The 20064-nt window shown below is 45.8% G+C and overlaps 1 protein-coding gene across 1 annotated transcript; it reads left to right on the top strand.

Annotated features, from left to right (window-relative positions):
- Positions 1 to 1736: 1736 nt before the first annotated feature.
- On the top strand, positions 1737 to 19564 carry LOC106566570 (EMILIN-3). The gene is made up of 6 exons (XM_014134698.2): positions 1737 to 2508; positions 12762 to 12884; positions 14653 to 14978; positions 15090 to 15427; positions 15665 to 16012; positions 16239 to 19564. The coding sequence occupies exons 1-6, from the start codon at positions 2309 to 2311 to the stop codon at positions 17382 to 17384; spliced, it is 2481 nt and encodes an 826-aa protein (XP_013990173.1). The 5' UTR covers positions 1737 to 2308; the 3' UTR covers positions 17385 to 19564.
- The last annotated feature ends 500 nt before the right edge of the window (positions 19565 to 20064 follow it).

Here is a 20064-nt window from a genome sequence, read left to right as displayed (position 1 = left end):
GCAAGGTGGTGTTTAACTGATAAGAGATATACAGAGAGCAACGTGGTGTTTAACCGATAAGAGATATACAGAAAGCAAGGTGGTGTTTAATTGATAAGAGATATACAGAAAGCAAGGTGGTGTTTAACCGATAAGAGATATACAGAAAGCAAGGTGGTGTTTAATTGATAAGAGATATACAGAAAGCAAGGTGGTGTTTAACCGATAAGAGATATACAGAAAGCAAGGTGGTGTTTAACTGATAAGAGATATACAGAAAGCAAGGTGGTGTTTAACTGATAAGAGATATACAGAAAGCAAGGTGGTGTTTAACTGATAAGAGATATACAGAAAGCAAGGTGGTGTTTAACTGATAAGAGATATACAGAAAGCAAGGTGGTGTTTAACTGATAAGAGATATACAGAAAGCAAGGTGGTGTTTAACTGATAAGAGATATAAAGAAAGCAAGGTGGTGTTTAACTGATAAGATATACAGAAAGCAAGGTGGTGTTTAACTGATAAGAGATATACAGAAAGCAAGGTGGTGTTTAACTGATAAGAGATATACAGAAATCAAGGTGGTGTTTAACTGATAAGAGATATACAGAAAGCAAGGTGGTGTTTAACTGATAAGAGATATACAGAAAGCAAGGTGGTGTTTAACTGATAAGATATACAGAAAGCAAGGTGGTGTTTAACTGATAAGAGATATACAGAAAGCAAGGTGGTGTTTAACTGATAAGAGATATACAGAAAGCAAGGTGGTGTTTAACCGATAAGAGATATACAGAAAGCAAGGTGGTGTTTAACTGATAAGAGATATACAGAGAGCAACGTGGTGTTTAACTGATAAGAGATATACAGAAAGCAAGGTGGTGTTTAACTGATAAGACTATGTGAGGTCTCTGACACTTGACTGTATTTGGGTTTACCAGGTTTATGAAAGACAGGGTCGTATGAGGAACGCTTTGGCTGACACTGTTTCTTTCACTGTTCATCACCTTAATTGTATGTGCATCAGTTTAATGTACTCCACTGTGGTTTTGTCATGTACTGGAAGTAGACATGTTGAAGATGGATGAAGTGGCTATATGAAGATGGATGAGGTGGCTATATGAATGCATCCAGTGGGGGCTGAGAGGTGTGGGGTAAGGGGTAAGTGGTAGAGGGAACACAGGGAGGCTGATAGAGGGTCCATCCCTGGGTCTGGGTAGAGGCGCACATGGAAACCCCTCACTGCACAGTGGCTCCCCTTTGATGTCCAGCTGCTAGCAAGAGACTGGCGGAGAGGGATGGGGGCGTATAGAAAGGAGGGAGTGGGGGACCGAGAGAAAGAGACAGAGAAGGAAGTGGGTGGTAGATATGAGGGAGGGGTAGAGAGAGAGAGAGGGAGAGAGAGAGAGAGAGAGAGAGAGAGAGAGAGGAAAAAGCCTGCTGCTGCAAGAGCTGGTGTGTGTGGGGAAGAAGAGAGAGGTAGTAAAGGGGGAAGGAGGGGTAAAGGGAATGAGGGGTTAAGGAGGGGTAAAGAGGAAAGAGGGTAGGTTAGGAGGGTGGTGGCCTGGATTGGTCTTTTTTTCCATTTGAGTCTGGTTGGAGAGAGAGAGAGAGAGAGAGAGAAATAGGGGTTGTTCCCCTGTGTCTGGGCTGGGCAACATGTCAGGCCAGGGGTAGGGGCTGGGGTTTGGGAGGGATATGCAAATGACTGCTGCCTGTCAGCCTGCCCCCTCAGAGTCAGTATTGGAGCACGCTGCTCCACACACCTCACACACACACATCACACACACACACACACACACACACACACACACACACACAGCATACAGAAGGCTGTGGGAGCTTAGTCAGCACGTCCCCCGCTCACTCACACACTCGCGTTTGTGTATGGAGCTGTGGCATTCCTAGAGACCATCTCTGCCTCTCTATCTCTCACTCTCCTCTGTCTGTCTCCCCCTTTTTCACCTGTCCTTCACTTTACATTTGGTTGTGCTCTCTCCCTCCCTCCCTATTTCCCTCTTCCTTTCTCCATCTCATTCTCTAGGTTTTCTTCTGTTCTGCCTATGGCTGGCAGCTGTCTGGGAGAGATGTGTTGAAGAAGAGAGGTGCAGGACAGGTCAGATTGCTGTTGACACTGCAGATGTTTGGACTAGAGGTTTCCCTCAGGGCTGACTGAAGACAAGACAACAACACTGCAGGCATCAGGATCCTGACACACAGCTCTTTTTTAAAATCTCCTTTCTAGATATCAATCGGTTCCTTAATCATTTATATTGGTCCTCCTTTTTGGTGCTTTTCCACGGGTGCTATTTTGGCAGCCTCTACGAAGGGAAAATGAGGTCCAAGTTTTCTCAAGCTGCTCTGCAGCCCTTTATTCTAGGAGTGTTCCTGTCACTGGTGGACACCAAAGGAACCTTCTATGGAACAGGCCATGGAAACCCGTTCTTTGGAGGAAGTCATGGCAACAGATACAACCTGTACAAGGCTGGAGTCAACCCACATTACAGCCCAGGAAAACCCATGACCCGCCACAAGTAAGTGCATCTCCTGAAACTGCGTCTAGCTTCAACTTTACTAGTAAAACATTTATACAGCACCTCTCCAAGTGATTTACAAGGCAATAGGGATTTCCATGGCAAATAGAATATGGGCTTATAGCTCTTTTCCACATTAATCTTATATCTTCACCCATGTTAAGAATGGGTAATACAAATATGCTTTCGGTTAGTGTATCGCTTCAATAACACTGGCTGAATTGACTCTGTTTCACTCTCTCACAGACACACACCGTCAGCCTATCTCTGCGGTTAAAACCATCTGTGACTGAAGATAAACATTATGAAGAAACAATGACATGCCACATTATGGAGACAAAGAGCTCATTATAAGAGGAGAGCTGAGCTGATGTCAGGGGTATTGATCTTCTGAGCTCTGTGTGTTTGTGCGTGCGTGCGTGTGTGTGAGCGTGTGTGTGTGTGTGTGTGTGTGTGTGTGTGTGTGTGTGTGTGTGTGTGTGTGTGTGTGTGTGTGTGTGTGTGTGTAGGGGGAGCTCAATTAGAAGCAGACATACAGCTGGGTACCCCTAGCCAGATGGGAGTGGTGCTAATAGAAGTCTAAACCAGTACCAAGGCTTGTTGCTTTTGGATCCTGTTTTACATTTACATTTACATTTACGTCATTTAGCAGACGCTCTTATCCAGAGCGACTTACAAATTGGGTTTAGTTATGTGGTAATTCACAGCTCAATTCAATCAAACCCTTATTGAGGTATGGTATATTTTGGGAAGGGAAAAACCTACTACTACTACTACCTGACAGGCTTCCCTCACATTGAGTCTTGGGGCTTGTGTCAAAATAAGAAGTGTGTGTATGCTGGCTAAAGTTTAGTCATGAAGACACCTCAGTGTAATTCAATACCAGGCTACAGTAGATTTACAGTAAGGGGTTAAAATGTGGGGACATACTTTGTGCTCCGACGCAAGTAAAGCTTTTGATCTCTTCTAGTCACCACCAAATACTTACTCAAGTGATAAAATAGCTGGCTCTGGGGGGAGAATCTCTCGTTCCACTTCCTGTGGTTCTCTCCCTCGTTTTATTATAAAACCTAAAAACGACTATCGTGGCAATTCATTGATTATACACACGAACATAGGAATTGTTAGGTTGTTTGGCCCTGGGGTCTTTTTGTTGTCTCCTTTCTCTCATTCTCCTGCTTGGCTTCCCCTGAGAGCTGGACCACTCTGGACAGCTCCCTGCTGTTTTCCTCTACCAGCCCCAGCAGACAGAGCCTGGCCTGGCCCTACTTAGACTTTACCCTCACCCTCCTCCCTACTCACCACTCCCTCACCCTTCCCTCACCCTCCTCACCACTCCCTCACCCTTCCCTCACCCTCCTCACCACTCCCTCGACCTTCCCTCGCCCTCCTCTTTACTCACCACTCCCTCACCCTACCCTCACTCTCCTCACCACTCCCTCACCCTTCCCTAACCCTCCTCACCCCTCCATCACTCTTACCCTCTCCTCACCCTCCTCACCACTCCCTCACCCTCACCCCTCCTACACCCTCCTCCTTCCTCACCCCTCCCTCACCCTCCTCCCTTCTCACCCTAATTCACCAAGCAGACAGACCCTGACCCAGCCCGACGTAGTCTTTATTCCGACTCTTAACCCGCCTTTATCACCCGCCTCACCCATACCCAGAGGTATTTTTTGGAGTATTTTCAAAGTCTGTAATTTTACTTCTACTTGAGTAGGATATTTCAGCATTCTTTCCACCCCTGGTGAGGGAGTGAAAGGGAGTTTGTGCGTGAGGGAAAAAGGGAGTGAGGGCAGTGAGGGGAAGAGTGTGAATGGGTGAGTGAGTGAATGTCAGCCGGTCCCATGGAGTAACAGAGGGGTGAACGAGGGATTGAATGGGTGAAAGAATTAGAAATGTTTATTGGAGTCTGAAGTATATTGAAGTCTGGCAATTTTATTGTTTATGCACATAATTTTACATTGCGTTTTTATTTATCAATACATTTTAATTCCTTTGAATGTTTAATGTTAACTGCATATTTTTGACAAATCCTTAGTTTTCTTTTACATACAGATGTACCTTTTTGCAACTCATATAAAAAACGTAGTTCCTACTGTACATTCATTTCCTCTCTCCCTTTTTCAATGTAATGCATTGAAAAGATAATGTGTAACAATGTTCAGGTAACCTTAGCAAAATTAGCTAATTATCAAGGTCAATTTTTGATTTTTTTTAAAGTAACTCAATTACTTTTTCTCTGAGTACTTTTTAAATCAGCTACTTTTTACTTTTACTTGAGTCAAATGTAATTGAAGTAACGATACTTCTACTAGAGCAGGATAGTTCAGTTGTCAAGGCTCAGGAGAAGACCCTGATGCAGACCGTTTCAAAGTAACAAAAGTTTATTACGAAAACAGGGGGGCAGGCTCAGGGCAGGCGGAGGTCAGTAATCCAGGGTGGTGTGACAAGGTACAGAACGGCAGGCAGGCTCAGGGTCATGGCAGGCAGAAAGGTCAAAACTGGGAAAACAGGAACTAGAGCAAGACAGGCGCACGGGAAAACCTCTAGTAGCCTTGACGAAACAAAACAAACTGGCAACAGACAAACAGAGAACCCAGGTATAAATACACTGGGGATAATGGGGAAGATGTGCGACACCTGGAGGGGGGTGGAGACAAGCACAAAGACAGGTGAAACAGATCAGGGTGTGACATCAGTACTCTTTCCCCACCTGCCCTTATCCTTACCTCACATTAATTCACCCAGAGAGGTCTCTCCTAATGTTGCCTTTATCCCACCCTAATCCATATATTCACCACACCATTCCTCACTAGATCTCACACACTCTCTCCCCTTCCTGTCTCTCTACCCTCACCCTCAATCACTACCTCTCCCTCCCCTTCACCTTCAACCACCTTCCTCCCTATCACCCCGTCTCACCCTCAACCTCCCCCTTCCTGCCTATCCCTCCCTCTCACCCTCACCCTCAACCTCCCCCTTCCTCCCTATCACTCCGTCTCACCCTCAACCTCCCCATCATTCCCTCCATCTCACCCTCTACCTCCCCCTTCCTCCCTATCATTCCCTCCATCTCACCCTCAACTTCCCCTTCCTCCCTAAAAATTAAGAAAATGAGTAGGCGTGTCCAAACCTTTGACTGGTACTTTACTTTAATAATATCCCACGTGCTGCAATGAGCCTGTGTGTGTGTGTGAGAGAGATTATCTGGAATTTCTAACACATAGAAATACCAGTGATAACATAACACACATGTACAACGCTACATAACAAAATACATTTATTTCCGTAGGCTACTAGTCACTACATGGAATTAACACATCACAACGTTCTCCATCTAGTCTTCTGCCGTTGGTGTGTTGGCCGTTTTTCTTGTTTTGCTTTTAACTGTCTTGTTGCAATGGAGCATGTGATTTGACAGCCGTTCAGCCCCATTCATGCCGACTATTTCCTGGTGGGAGGGAATGTGGCCCTCTCCTCATTGGTAGTAACAAGGTAGACAATGATCACAATGCCTACAACTGGACTGCATGGGGACTTACACAGACCATAGAGGGCTACAGGGGGAGTATTGGGGAAAATGTTTGTTTTGCACTCCAACTTAGCTCATTGGGATGTTGTTTGTAGTGGATTCTAGTGCTGCCATGTTTCTGTCTTCATTTTAACATAACTCCAGAAATGTAGTGGTTGCATACACAGCATTCAGAGGGAGGGCTCCACAGGAAACTTATAGAGTGCAGCCCCAAGCTAGGTTCACATGGGCTGTGTCATTCATCTCAAACTCAGAAGCAGGAGTCAAGCCAATTCAATGCAAGTTTAGCGTTTTGAGCTATTTCCATGTGAAAATATCATGGGATGCTGCTTATGATGGTATTGCTTTTTGCACATTTCCACAAACTTCAAAGTGTTTCCTTTCAAATGGTACCAAGAATATGCATATCCTTGCTACAGGCAATTACATTTGGGCATGTCATTTTAGGCGAAAATTGGGGGGGAAAAGGGGCGGATCCTTAAGAGTCAGCTGATTCTCACAAAAATCTTGTCAATAGACTCTGAAAATGGTTATGTGAGCCAGACCCAGATATGGATACCAGTGGGTAGGGGGCATAGGCTATACCGGGTCTGTCTGTCTGTCTGTCCGTCCGTCTGTCCATCTGATAAACTTGACAATTACAAGTTGTGTATACAGTATATTGTGAGATTTGCAGAGATGACAGCAGTGATACTTGTCACATGCACATTACTTGTCACATGCGCCGAATCAAACAGGTGTAGACTTTACAGTGAAATGCTTACTTACAAGCCCTTAACCAACAATGCAGTTAAGAAAAATAAGTGTCCAGAAAGCATTTACTAAAATAAACTGAAGTAAAAACGATAAACAAAGTAAAAAATAAGAAAATAGAAAAATAACATAAGTAAATGGCAACAATACAATAATAGTAACAAGACTATATACAGGGGGTTCCGGTACAGAGTCAATGTGCGGGGGCACAGGTTAGTTGAGGTAATGGAGGTAATATGTAAACGTCGGTAGAGGTAAAGTGACTATGCATAGATAATAAACAGAGAGTAGCAGCAGAGTAAAAATGGGGTGGGGGGGTGGAGGAGTCAATGCAAATAGTCCAGGTAGCCCTTTGATTAGCTGTTCAGGAGTCTTATGGCTTGGGGGCAGAAGCTGTTAAGAAGCCTTTTGGACCTAGCCTTGGTGCTCCGGTACCACTTGCTGTGCGGTAGCAGAGAGAACAGTCTATGACGAGGGTGGCTGGAGTCTTTGGCAATTTTGACACTGCCTGGTATAGAGATTCTGGATGTGCAGGAAGCTTGGCCTCAGTGATGTACTGGGACGTAGGCACTACCCTCTGTAGGGCGTTGTGGTCGGAGGCAGAGAAGTTGCCATTCCAGGCGGTGATGCAAACAGTCAGGATGCTCTCGATGGTGCAACTGTAGAACTTTTGGAGGATCTGAGGACCCATGTCAAATCTTTTCAGTCTCCTGAGGGGAAATAAGCATTGTCGTGCACTTTTCACAACTGTCTTGGTGTGTTTGGACCATGTTAGTTCGTTGGTGATGTGGACACCAAGGAACTTGAAGCTCTCAACCTGCTCCACTACAGCCCCGTTGATGAGAATGGGGGTGTAGAGGCTTTGATATGGATGCATTCAGCTATAGTCAACTCTGCTGTTGTGTGCTGTATGAGTCCATAATGGAGAACCAGAGGTTAGAAATAACTTTTTAATACTTTAATATTTAATATTTCTCAACAAGCAGTTGAGCTTGTCGCTATGATTTTTATACCGCTTTCTCTTTGCTCACTCATAATGCGAAGTATATGTCCGACAGTCAGCATTATACTGTAGCAAACACAACATACTTTCTTTCCCACGATGACAGTCATTTTACTCCCGGACTGCAATGTCTTGGTTTTAGTAGCTATAGCCTAAAGTAGATTAAATGCATCAGGAAATACCTTGGGCTAAAGAGAGGTATTTAAATGGGCTAGCACAAGAACTGCCGGTATTTGAGTCTTACTGTGCTTCCAAAAGTAAACAAGCTATAGGAAATGTGTGTGCCATTTGTAAGTGGGATTGTTGTGTGTGCACTGTATATGTCTGAGCTGAGTTCTGGAAAAACAGCACCTGCATCGTTTCGTTGTTCTAAGACAGGGATGGGCAACTGCAGCCCGCAGGACCCCTTTTGAAGGCTCTTTGATTTATTTTGGGTGGGGCCTCAACTTACTTTTGCGAGTTAGAATTTTCTAAATTTGGTTGTGCATCATCAGTTTTTCTCTCGTTCTGTAAGTAACTGATAGTAAGTCAATTAGCCCACGCCAGCTAACATTTTTTCAGATTGCTAAGTTAGTTCAGCGGCCAGCAATGTAAACTTGTATCATGGTTGAATAACCTGCTGGGGGGCCCCCATTGATTGTCTCACTCAGATATCATATTAAAAACTGCACCTGCATCATTTCATTGTTCTAAGACAGGGACGGCCGGGAATTTAGTTATACAATTGCAAAATCTTCTCTCCACCCCATGGCAAAATGTTGATAATTGCACAAAATTGACTCTAAAATGGGCCCCTCGTGATGAGTTTCAGAAGAGAGAGAGACCGAGAGATAGAGAGACCGAAAGAAAGAGAGAGAGACAGAGGGGCCGAGATAGAGAGAGAAGCCAGGAGAGAGATCAGGAGAGAGATTTTGGGGATCATATGCAAGACTGATCATATGCAAGACTTGAAACATTTTTGAACGTTTTTCCCTGGTCCACTAATAAATCTGTCTGAGGTGACATGAAGGGACAGGTAGGCAGGAACCTTGCAGTTGAGAACAACATGTTAAAATCACACTTCACATTGTCACTACAACTATGGAAGACAGCGAGAGAAGGTGTGGAATTTTCACTGTTGGACATAAAAGACTGAAAACAGGAGGAAATCGGCAGTGATTTTAATTGAAGAAATCTGTCCAAGTATTCACACACATAATAGAGAGACACGTGATCGTATACAAACGTAAGCATGGTTTGAAATGATATTTTAGTCAAACATATCTTTTTGGCTTCTTTCAGTCAATTTGCAGTCTACAAATGATTAGTAATTATGTTTCGGCCCCCTGACCATCCACTCCAGAAAAGTTGATGATCCCTGGAGCATAGTGTTTGGGGAGGAGAGAGATTGTGAGAAAGTTAGGAAATTAGATATAAATTGAGAAAGAGAGAATGAGGAGGAGGAGCAGAGAAAGAAGGAGAACAAAGAAAAGGGGGAGATGGATTGAGAGGTGAGTTGTTTTGGATTTGGGAGAGGTTGGGGGACTACTTGCAATAATATTTGCAAAGCGCTCCATAGGAGAATTTGAAAGGGATTTATCCTTTCCCTTCGGAGACTCAGAGGGGATTTAGGAACTATAAGGAAATAATGGAAAGATTTACAGTGGGACCAGACCAGTAAAATGACTTACTCACAGGCTGAATCACATCCGGACGTGATTGGGAGTCCCATAGTGCGGCACACAATTGGCTAGCATCGTCCGGGTTTGGCCAGGGTAGGCCGTCATTGTAAATAAGAATTTGTTCTTAACTAGTTTGCCTAGTTAAATTAAGGTTAAATGAAAAAAAAAATGTAACGCCAATATTTTAGAGACACATTTTCCCCTCAGATTACACAGATCCACAAAGAATTCAAAAACAAACCCAATTTTGATAAACTCCCATATCTACTGGGTGAAATAACACAGTGTGCCATCACAGCAGCAAGATTTGTGACCTGTTGCCACAAGAAAAGGGCAACCAGTGAAGAACAAACACCATTGTAAATACAATCTATATTTATGTTTATTTATTTTCCATTTTGTACTTTAACTATTTGCACATCGTTACAACACTGTACTTAATATGACATTTGAAATGTCTTTATTCTTTTGTAACTTCTGTGAGTGTAATGTTTACTGTTAATTTGTATTGTTTATTTCACTTCTGTTTATTATGTACGTCATTTGCTTTGGCAATGTTAACATATGCCAATAAAGCCCTTAAATTGAATTGAGAGAGAAAGTGGAGAAGTATTGGGAGAAGGGTGAGGAAGGGACTGTGCTCTGTCTTTTGGGGGAGGTTGGGGGGACGTGGTGTGAGGTGAGGCATAGAGAGAAAGAGGGTGAGGCAGGGTGGGGTAGGGTTGAAGAGGAAGGTTTGTTTTGGGGAGAGAGCTTGGAAGGTGAGATATCTGTTTTGGGTAGTGTGGAATGGTTGAAAAGAATTACGAGAGAACTGTCTTTCAGGCAATAGCATGTAGGGTTATCGACAGCTCTCTGTTGTGTACACATCTTTGATGGTGAAGATGGAAAGACTGAGAACAGTGTGAAGTTTAATCCTCTCATCTCAGATCCTGGATCAGTTCATCCCTGCTCCCCAGAGTCAAGATTAACGCAGTCTTACCACAATAGACCAAGTCCAAATTCTCAGTACCAGGACAGCAGCTGAGGCCAGCTGAGCCACTCACTCACACACACACACACACACACACACACACACACACACACACACACACACACACACACACACACACACACACACACACACACACACACACACACACACACACACACACACACACACACACACACACACACACACACACACACACACACACACACCCTCCCCTCATATTCATGGCTATGAAGCCCTCGTAATCTTTACGGCTCTTGCTGTGCGGTCTCAGTGGTGGTGAGGCGAGGAGGTCAGATCTCCAGTATGTGTGTGTGGTGCTGTTCTCAGGTTTATCTCTTCATCATCTCCATTAACGTTCTCTGTTTCTCATTGACCCTATTTGCTGCTTTCCAAAGCAGATGGATTGGCCTTGAGGTGCTCTGGCCCAAATCACTGTCTGTAGAGAGACACATTGAGTTCACAGTATCTTAGCTCTCTCTCTCTCTCTCTCTCTCTCTCACTCTCTTTCTCTCTCTCACGCTCTCTCGCTTTCATGCTCTCCCGCTTTTTACCCTCCCTCCATCTCGCTCGCTCTCTCTCTGTCTGTCTTTGAGACACCTGCTAGGATTGAATAACACAGGGACCCAAATTACATTGACAGACCCATGAAATGGAAATGGGGGGCTGGAGAGAAGGGAGGAGGAGGAGAAGAGGGGGTAAAAAAGGGGGGGTGACAAGTTGGAGAGAAAGGAGAGAGTAAGTTTGAGGAGAAAGTAGAGGAAGAGGGAATGGGAGAAGGATGAGGGAGAGGGGGAGTAATCAGAGTGGAGGAAGTAAGGAGAAGGATGAGGGGAGAGAGGGATGAAAGCAAGAAGGGAAAGAAGGAGAGGAGGGGAGCAGAGGCTTTCTGGTGGCTGTGCCCATTTGGATTCCTGGTCTGAAGGTTGCTCACTCAGCCCAGATGTGCACCTGACAAACAAATCTGGGCGTGTAGTCTGTTTTCCCTCCTCCATCTGACACCACACACACACACCTTTCCATCAGCTGTCAATCACCTTAACTTCTTAACCCTAAAACAGGCCTTCTCCTTGCACTCTCATGAATTAACCAATAACAGGAAGTAAAGCTGTTTCATACTGTCAATAAATCCAGCCTTTATAGGGAGGAAACTACCACCATAAAATCCTCTTCAGCATTTTACTGTATGATTTACTGTAAAGGAGGTCTTCTATATGAGTGTGGGTGTGAGGGGGATGTGTGCTCATGTTTGCCTTTGTACGTGTGCACAGTGATTTGCATGTGTACTTTCTTGCTTTTTGTTATTTTGAGAAAATGGACACAGACTTTTCCAAAGGCACAATATATCCCTCCCACTAGAAAGTGGCATTAGTGCAGTCCATTGACTCTAAGAACATCCCATAATACTTCACCAGGTCAGGTCACACGACAGCACTGCTAACCACTTCCTTGACGACGCACACCCCGGCAACAGGTTTCCTGCTCTGTATGAAAGGAGCCCAGTCATTCCTACCCCAGTCCCCTATCAATAGAGTCAACACAGGGAGAGAGCGAGAGTTCACACACACACACACACACACACACACACACACACACACACACACACACACACACACACACAGAGAGAGAGAGAAAGCTAAGGGATGCCTAAACCAATAAGGCAGTGGTTTCTCATAATTTTCGACAGCCTGTCCTCTCTCTTTGCCTCATGAACCTGTTAACTTGGCATGCACACACTTGTCTGCCTCAAACGTATTCCCTCATTTTCCTCCAAAACACTTCTGTGTGCCCTGGAACTGCTGTGGAGCAGTGCTACGTTTCACACTTAATAATGAGTATCCCTTGGAACCCCAACAACGTCTAACGTCCAAAAGAAGCCAGAGCACTGCTTCCTGTGTGGACCGGCCTAGGAACATTTAGCAGTTGCTATAGTTGCACTGGCGTCAAAGTGACAGAATGAGCCTGCAGAGTCTCTTGGAGACAGTCAATGGCTGAGTCTCAACAACACATATGTCTTCATGTAGGATTTTGGCCTCAAGTATAGTGCACTGAATGCGAGAATCAGTGTCATTGGAAATGTCGAACTTGGGCCAGAATTCAACTTGATTTTCATCACTGCACTTTCAGAAAGTGTGGTACGGAATGAGTGAATTCCAACCTTGGCCATTGTGAAGAGCTGCTGTGTGTGCTGGAGTGGCAACCGTCACTAATGTTGTTATGGACAGAGTTCTACGGGAGAAACAGCATTGGCTTGAGGACATGACGATATCCTGTTGTTTTTGTTATTGATGTTCTCTTTCTCTCGATCAGAAACCACTGTGCATATGTGGTCCAGAAGAACATCACGTGTACGACGCAGGACGGCATGGCCACTTACGTGACGGCAGAGTACACCACTAAGTGCATCTGGGGGCAGAAGTGTCCTGTCGTCATGTAAGTACACTTCACTTGCTCACGCGCACACATTTACACGGACTCTGCACACACACAGGCACACATACTCACATGCAATCATCACATACGCTGCTGCTACTCTGTTTATCATACTGTATCCTGATGCCTAGTCACCTTACCCCTAAACATATCTAACCCTACCACTCCAGTATCCCTGCATATTAAATATGGTATTGGCACTGACCCAGTATATAGCTTACTTACTTTTAATAGCTCACTTACTTTTTTTTATGGAACTATTACATTGTTGGGAAAGGACAATAAAAACATAAAACGATATAATTACTGTAGAGAATTCAGACCCAGCAGGCTCTGACACTCATACTAACAGTAAGAGGAGGTTGAAAAGGATACTGACTATGAGACTCAACCACTGTTGTACACTTTCCATGTAGTTTTGACGAGCATGGCAAAGCAGTCAGTGTGCTTTGCATTTGGACCAATGATATGTATAAATCATGGATGACTGACAGGGGGCGTGGTTGGAAACAACCGTGTAGCCATGACGGTACTCTTATTGAAAACAAGATTTTGGAAGCTTTAGAATGACATGTTATATTATCTACATTCGTTTTTGACAAGTATATTCTATTACATACATCTTATTGCATACTTTAAAATTATATTATGTGAACTGAACATCATTTTTTAAAATTAGATTAAAAATCTTTTCCTTAAAGTTTTGTTTGTGCTGCCCTCTGGTGGTGTCAATGTGTACTACTAGTTAATGCCATACTGTCCCCCCAGCTGCACACCCAACTGTGTTGTTTTGTCAGTGGCTCTGTGACTCTGAACTGGCCACAGGGGTTTGAAAGTGTTGTTTGACCATTTCTTTTCATCCCAGTGGATTATAAACAAACATATATTATGGTTATTAATGTAATGAGGGTGTGAGCTGGGATGTCATTCTCTCTGGTGTGACTGAAGCCTCTCAAAGGTCCTCTGTAGTGACATCACAGAGATAAATAGTCAAAGGATTTCTGCTTCAAATAAAATGGAGGGAATCAGAAAGATTTTTTTTTTTTTTTACAATGACAGCCTACCCCGGCCAAATCCTCCCCTAACCCAGACGACGCTGGGCCAATTCTGCGCTGCCCTATGAGACTCCCAATCACGGCCGGTTGTGATACAGCCCGGAATTTGAACCAGGGTCTGTAGTGACAGCTCTAGCACTGAGATGCAGTGCCTTAGACCACTGCGCCACTCGGGAGATGGAGAGAGCGTGAGAGAAAGAAAGAGAGTAGAGATTACTAGCCTTTAGTGCGATAACAGGCGTAGTGAGGGTATTAACCCTGGTAACAATCCCTCACCTGAGCCTGTATAATCTCCACACTACACCGCCTCTTTATCCCCTAATCTACTGTTTATACCCTCCCCCATCTCATTATACACACCCTCATCCTTTGATCTATCCTGTCCTCTCCTCCCATCTCACTTCTGATCTCTTGTTATCTGCTCTCTCCTCCTCTCCATCTTCCACTCCTTCTCGCTCCTCCTCTCCATCTTCCACTCCTTCTCTCTCCTCCTCTCCATCTTCCACTTCTTCTCTCTCCTCCTCTCCATCTTCCACTCCTTCTCTCTCCTGCTCTCCATCTTCCACTCCTTCTCTCTCCTCCTCTCCATCTTCCACTCCTTCTCTCTCCTCCTCTCCATCTTCCACTCCTTCTCTTTCCTCCTCTCCATCTTCCACTCCTTCTCTCTCCTCCTCTCCATCTTCCACTCCTTCTCTCTCCATCTTCCACTCCAGGTACCGGAGCTTCTACAAGCCTAAATACAAGGTGGGTTATAAAACCATCACTGAGCTGGAGTGGAGGTGCTGTCCTGGATACTCTGGAGAGAACTGCTATGATGGACCCACCTCCCTGCCCGATATGATGCCCCCCTACAGGGGTGGTGCCCCCCACCGCCCAGGAACGAAGGGATACCCTCACGGGCAGCCCCGACCCCCCTTGGACCACAAACCTGTCCCTGGGGGGGCTAATCTGGAGCCTGGGAGGCCATTCCCAAATCAGCCTGATAGTAGACCCATTCCCACTGGACAACTGCCCACCGGGAACGGCAAACCCAACTATGGTCAGACAAGACAGGGGTGGAACATTAACTAATTTGTATTTTCAAACCCTGATTTACACTCCTCCCTCTCCTCCCCTTGCCCTATGTAATCATTGTTTTCTTTCTCTCTAGGTTATAAAGTTGCTGTTAGTGGAGAGCGTCTGGACCGTATGGAGGTGGACCTGCGTCGCCTAACCCAGGGTCTGGACACTCTGAACGGAGTGGTGGCTGGCCTGGAGGACCGTCTGCGGCTCTCTCTCCGGGAGGATACCAACAAGATGCTGGGCTCCCTGCTCTCCACTGCCCCCCGTCTCTCTGACTCCTCCGTTGGCTTCGGGGTGATCCCAGACGGGACCCCAGACGGCCTGAAGGGGGGAGAGGGTTTCCCCGGGTTTGGGGATCTGGCTGGGCGGGTGACGGAGGTGAAGGATGAGCTCAGAGCCAAGGGACACATGCTGGAGGAGATACAGGTGGGTGCTACAGTTTTGTGATTAGAATAGTTTATGCTAGATTATGGAAATGTAGAAAAACAAGTAGATGTCCAAATCAATAATCCAACTTTTGGCACAATGCAGATCAGAACGATCCTGAATCTCACACTGAGATTCTGTATATCTTTGACTCCGCACTGACCTATTTCCACACAATGTCAAGAGTTTGAGGAAAGTGCTACCTAAAACCAAACCATTGTCATTCTCATTCATTAGGGCATGGTTCTGGGCCATGACTGGCAGCTGAAGAGGATGTTGGAGGCTGCGACCGGCAGGCCCATCCCTGGATCGGGCTCTCCCTCCATCATGGAGCTGCTGGATGCTAAGCTTGCCGGTGTCCGCGCTGAGATCCTGGACGGCTTCGAGAGGCGTCTGTCTGGCCTGGAGAACCACTGTGAGGAGAGGATAGGAGAGGTCCAGAGACAGTGTCATAATGAACACATGAACGGACAGGAGCAGATTCAGCAGTCACTGGACGGCAGAGAGACTGGCCTGAGAGAGGAGCTGGGTACTCTGCAGGCCCAAATACAGGGACTGACCCTCACTGAGAGCTGCTGCGGACAGGTACCAATTCACTTTGGGGCTCTATTCAATCCATATAGCTGAAATTTACAGGCAATCTTCCCGCTTTACCGGAGAATGCATTCACAGTAAATGCTGCATATGACTGCTCAATCGAAAATGTACATTACATTTCTATCACACAATCTGTAAATGGCTTAAACATGTACATGACTAAAGTATTGGCTTATTGCTACACTATATGCCTGACATGTCACTGTCATTGCAGGTGAACAGCCTGTCCCAGCGGGTGTTGATGCTAGAGGAGTCAGTGACGGGGTTAACAGAGTCTCAGCGCCAGCTCCAGGCTGCTCTCACTGACCAGACTATCCACATCGAGACCCTGATAGAGGCCCGTCTGGAGAACATGGATGCCCGGCTCAATGCCACCGAGTCTGGGGAAGTAGGGGTTGGCGGGGTGCCTTGGGACCTGGACAGCTTCAAGACCCTGCTGGAGGACAAGCTGAAGATCCTGGAGAACAGGGTGTTTGTGGCCGTGGAAGAGCTGAGAAACGCCACTGCCCCAGCTCTGCTGGAGGGTCAGGTGGTGCCCGCCCTGGAGACAGAGATTGAGTCAGTCAGGAGGAGAGTGGAGGGAGACCTGGACGGCATCCAGAAACAGCTCACAGACCTGGAGCTCCTCTGCACCTCCTCCTGCTCCCCCGCAACTCCCCCTGAAGGAGGCGCAGGGACAGGCCTAGCGGAGGAGGAGTGTGAGGAGGTGGAGAAGAAGGTGTCAGGTCGTCTGGACTCCCACGCCGACCAGCTAGACCATCTCAACACCACGCTGCAGACCCTTCTGAACCGTATCGCCCAGGAGGACGAGGAAGGCTCTGTCCAGGGAGAAATCACCCTCCTCAAGATCAATGTCAACTCTGTCAACCGCACCCTGAAGGGTCTGAGGGACTCTGTTAGCTTGTTCACTAAGGGAGTGGGCCATGCTAATGCCACGTGGACACACAGGGAGAACCAGCTAGCCACCGAGGTCCAGGGCATCACCCAGCTGGTGGGGCGCCAGGCCTCCCTCCTAGGGGCCGGGGAGCGCCGACTAGCCCAGCTGAAGGGGGAACTGGTGGGCCTGAGGAGGAGGCTGGCCGGAGAGCTGCAGGGCTGCTGGAGCACGGCCCTTGGGGTTCAGAGGGAGGTGAAGGAGGTGGATAGTCGCGTGTCCCAGGTGGAGGGACAGTGTGGCAGCCTGGGGGAGCTGGCGGACCACCTGGAGAGGATCAGGGCAGAGCTGGAGAGACACTCTGACTCGTACCTGTCACAGGTGAATGGAACGCTGGCCAGTCACTCTACACAGCTAGCCGAGCTGAAGGGAGAGATCAAAGACTGTGTCGGGAAGGGCTCAGCCAATCATAGGGGAGACCAGTAGCAGCCGAGCTACAGAGAGAGACTTGTGTGTGTCAGTAGTGTGAAGAGGATTCACATTTTCGTCTGCTTTCCTTCATCTCCTCTGATGGGAAAGGTGAGAAGAAATTCCGAGCAGGATTCCATCATATTGCTTTGACCTACCCTAACTGTTCAGATCAGGGAAGGAGATGAGATGAGGAGAAGAGACGAATTGAAACTATTGACATGCACACTTGGTTGTATAGTTGGGCAATATTTTCCCTAAAGGGACATTTTTGTTGTTTTTCTGATATTTTTGTTGTTTTTACATTTTATTTTGATTTTTAACTGACTTTTTAACTTATATGAAGAAAAGATGGTTGCATTGTTATACTTTACATATTAGAAATATTTGTGTAAAACCAATAACAAAAACAAAGTGAATGATGTAAGACTAATGAGCAGCTATGGGCTTCTACTGGCAAACACGCTCCACTCTCTGTGTGGACTCTTCCTTTAAAAATACTGTAGCCTATGTCAACATGAAAGGTGCTATAATATTTGTAAACATTTAGTTTTTTTTATTGTAAAAAAGAAATGTATTTCTCCTTAAAGTTTTGTGTTTTCTTCTTTGGTCATTCTGATGTCTAAGACGTAATAGTATTATGCTGAAGAGTTTTGATACTAAAGGTGAACTAGTAGCCTGTTCCCAGATCTGTTTGTGCTTATCCATCTCCATTGCTCATTGTCAAGCCAAACAATGAGTGACGGGCAGTTGACATGATGGCACAAACCGACTGGCACTCATACTAGGTCACTGGGCCTACTCATACAAAAAACCTCACATTACCCATGCAAGCTAAGGTAACTGAACTAAATGACTATCACCCTGTAGAACTCACCTTTGTCATCATGAAGTGCTTTGAGAGTCAAGGACCATACAACCTTCACCTTAAACGACACCCTAGACCCCCTACAATTTGCATACCACCCCAACAGATCCATGTACGATTAAATCGCTTAAGCACTGCACACCGCCCTATCCCACCTGGACAAGAGGAATACCTGTGTGAGAACGCTGCTCATCGACTACAGCTCAGTTTTCAACACCATAGTGCCCTCCAAGCTCGTCACTAAGCTCAGGGCCCTGGGTCTGAACTCATCCCTGTGCAACTGGGTCCTAGACTTCTTGACAGGCCAACATCAGGTGGTGAGGACAGGCAACAACACTTCTGCCATACTGAGCCTCAACACAGTGCTTGCTCATCCCCCTCATGTACTCCCTGTACACCCATGACTGTCTGGCCGATCAAGACTCTAACTAAATCATCAAGTTTGCTGACGACACGACAGTGGTAGGCCTGATGACCAGAACAACAAGGAGGAGGTTAGAGCCCTGGCGAAGTGTTGCCAGGAAAATAACCCCTCCATCAACGTCAACAAAGCAAAAGGAGCTGATCGTGGACTACATGAGACAGAAGAGGTAGCACGTCCCCATCCACATCGAGGGGCCATAGTCTAGAGGTTAAAAAGCTTCAAGTTCCTTGGCTTGCACATCATTGAGGACCTGAATGGTGCCACCACACCGACACTGTGGTGAAGAAGGCGCAACAGCGCCTCTTCAACTTCAAGTGGCTGAAGAAATTTGTCATGTCACCCGAGCCACGGTCTGTTCACTCTGATACTGTCGAACGGAGAAGGTACATGTAGGTACATCACAGCCGGGACTGAGAGACAGCTATCACCAGACCATCACACTGTTGAACAGCCATCACTAGTCGGCTACCTGCCCGATACTCAGCTCTGCACCTTGAGACTAATGCCCCATGTGAGACATTGAACACTGGTAACTTCATATACTGTTTATATACTGTTGCTTACTCACTGTGTATGTATATACTGTATTCTCCACATAGCCCATCCTAATATACCTACTATTGTACATACCATTTTCTTTTCTAAATGATATACTGTCTATACAAACACCACGTATTTATATTCTGTAACTGCTCACGCTAATATACAGTATCTTTGGATCATAAATTGGACTAGCTCTGACAGTTGTTGATTTATTGTTTTGATTTATTGATTATTTGTGTATTTGTATTGTGTTTGAGAGACATTCTACTGCCCTGTTGGAGCCAGTGACATAAGCATTTCACTGCACCTACTATAACACTTGCAAATCTACGTACGCAACCAATAAACTCTGATTTGATTTGATTTCTCATGTTCTGATGCAGATCTAAGAATAACCAGCAGGAGGCATCAATTCCTCTGATAATGACAGAAGTTTTGTGGTTTATTCTTTAGAATTTCAGTAGTATTTTCATTACACAAGAACAGTATGTTAAACACTTCCTCCTTATCAGGGACTGCACATTGCATACCTTTCACTAAACAGAACAACATGTTTCCCATACCAGGTGGACTAGACTATCGGACTACAGGGTAAACAGAAGGACAGGATGTGACTCAGCACTGTCACCAGGATGGGGAGGCTCCAGAGGAGAATAAAAGGGTGGCAGTGAAAGGAGGGGGAGGGAGGGTGAGAGTAGAGAGATGGGAAACACTGCTGTGGTTGGCAGTGTTAGAGATGGAAGGGTGAGAGGGAGGAAGAATGACATTGGAAGAGGGGGAGGAAGAGAGGAGAGCGTTTGAAGAGCAGATGGATGAACAGGCGTCACTCGTGTCCCTGACAGATATGCAGGCAGGAGTCACAA

This window comes from Salmo salar, chromosome ssa13 (assembly GCF_905237065.1).
Source record: "Salmo salar chromosome ssa13, Ssal_v3.1, whole genome shotgun sequence".
NCBI lineage: Eukaryota > Metazoa > Chordata > Actinopteri > Salmoniformes > Salmonidae > Salmo > Salmo salar.
The sequence above is the reverse complement of the archived record's forward strand: the minus strand, read 5'-3'. Positions and strand labels throughout refer to the sequence as shown.

Bases quoted from the DNA above. Each gene is read 5' to 3' on its own strand.
- LOC106566570 (XM_014134698.2), top strand. From the start codon at position 2,309: ATGAGGTCCAAGTTTTCTCAAGCTGCTCTGCAGCCCTTTATTCTAGGA. The intron at 12,885-14,652 runs GTAAGTACACTT...CTTCCACTCCAG, and splicing joins CAGAAGTGTCCTGTCGTCAT to GTACCGGAGCTTCTACAAGC. The intron at 16,013-16,238 runs GTACCAATTCAC...CTGTCATTGCAG, and splicing joins CTGAGAGCTGCTGCGGACAG to GTGAACAGCCTGTCCCAGCG.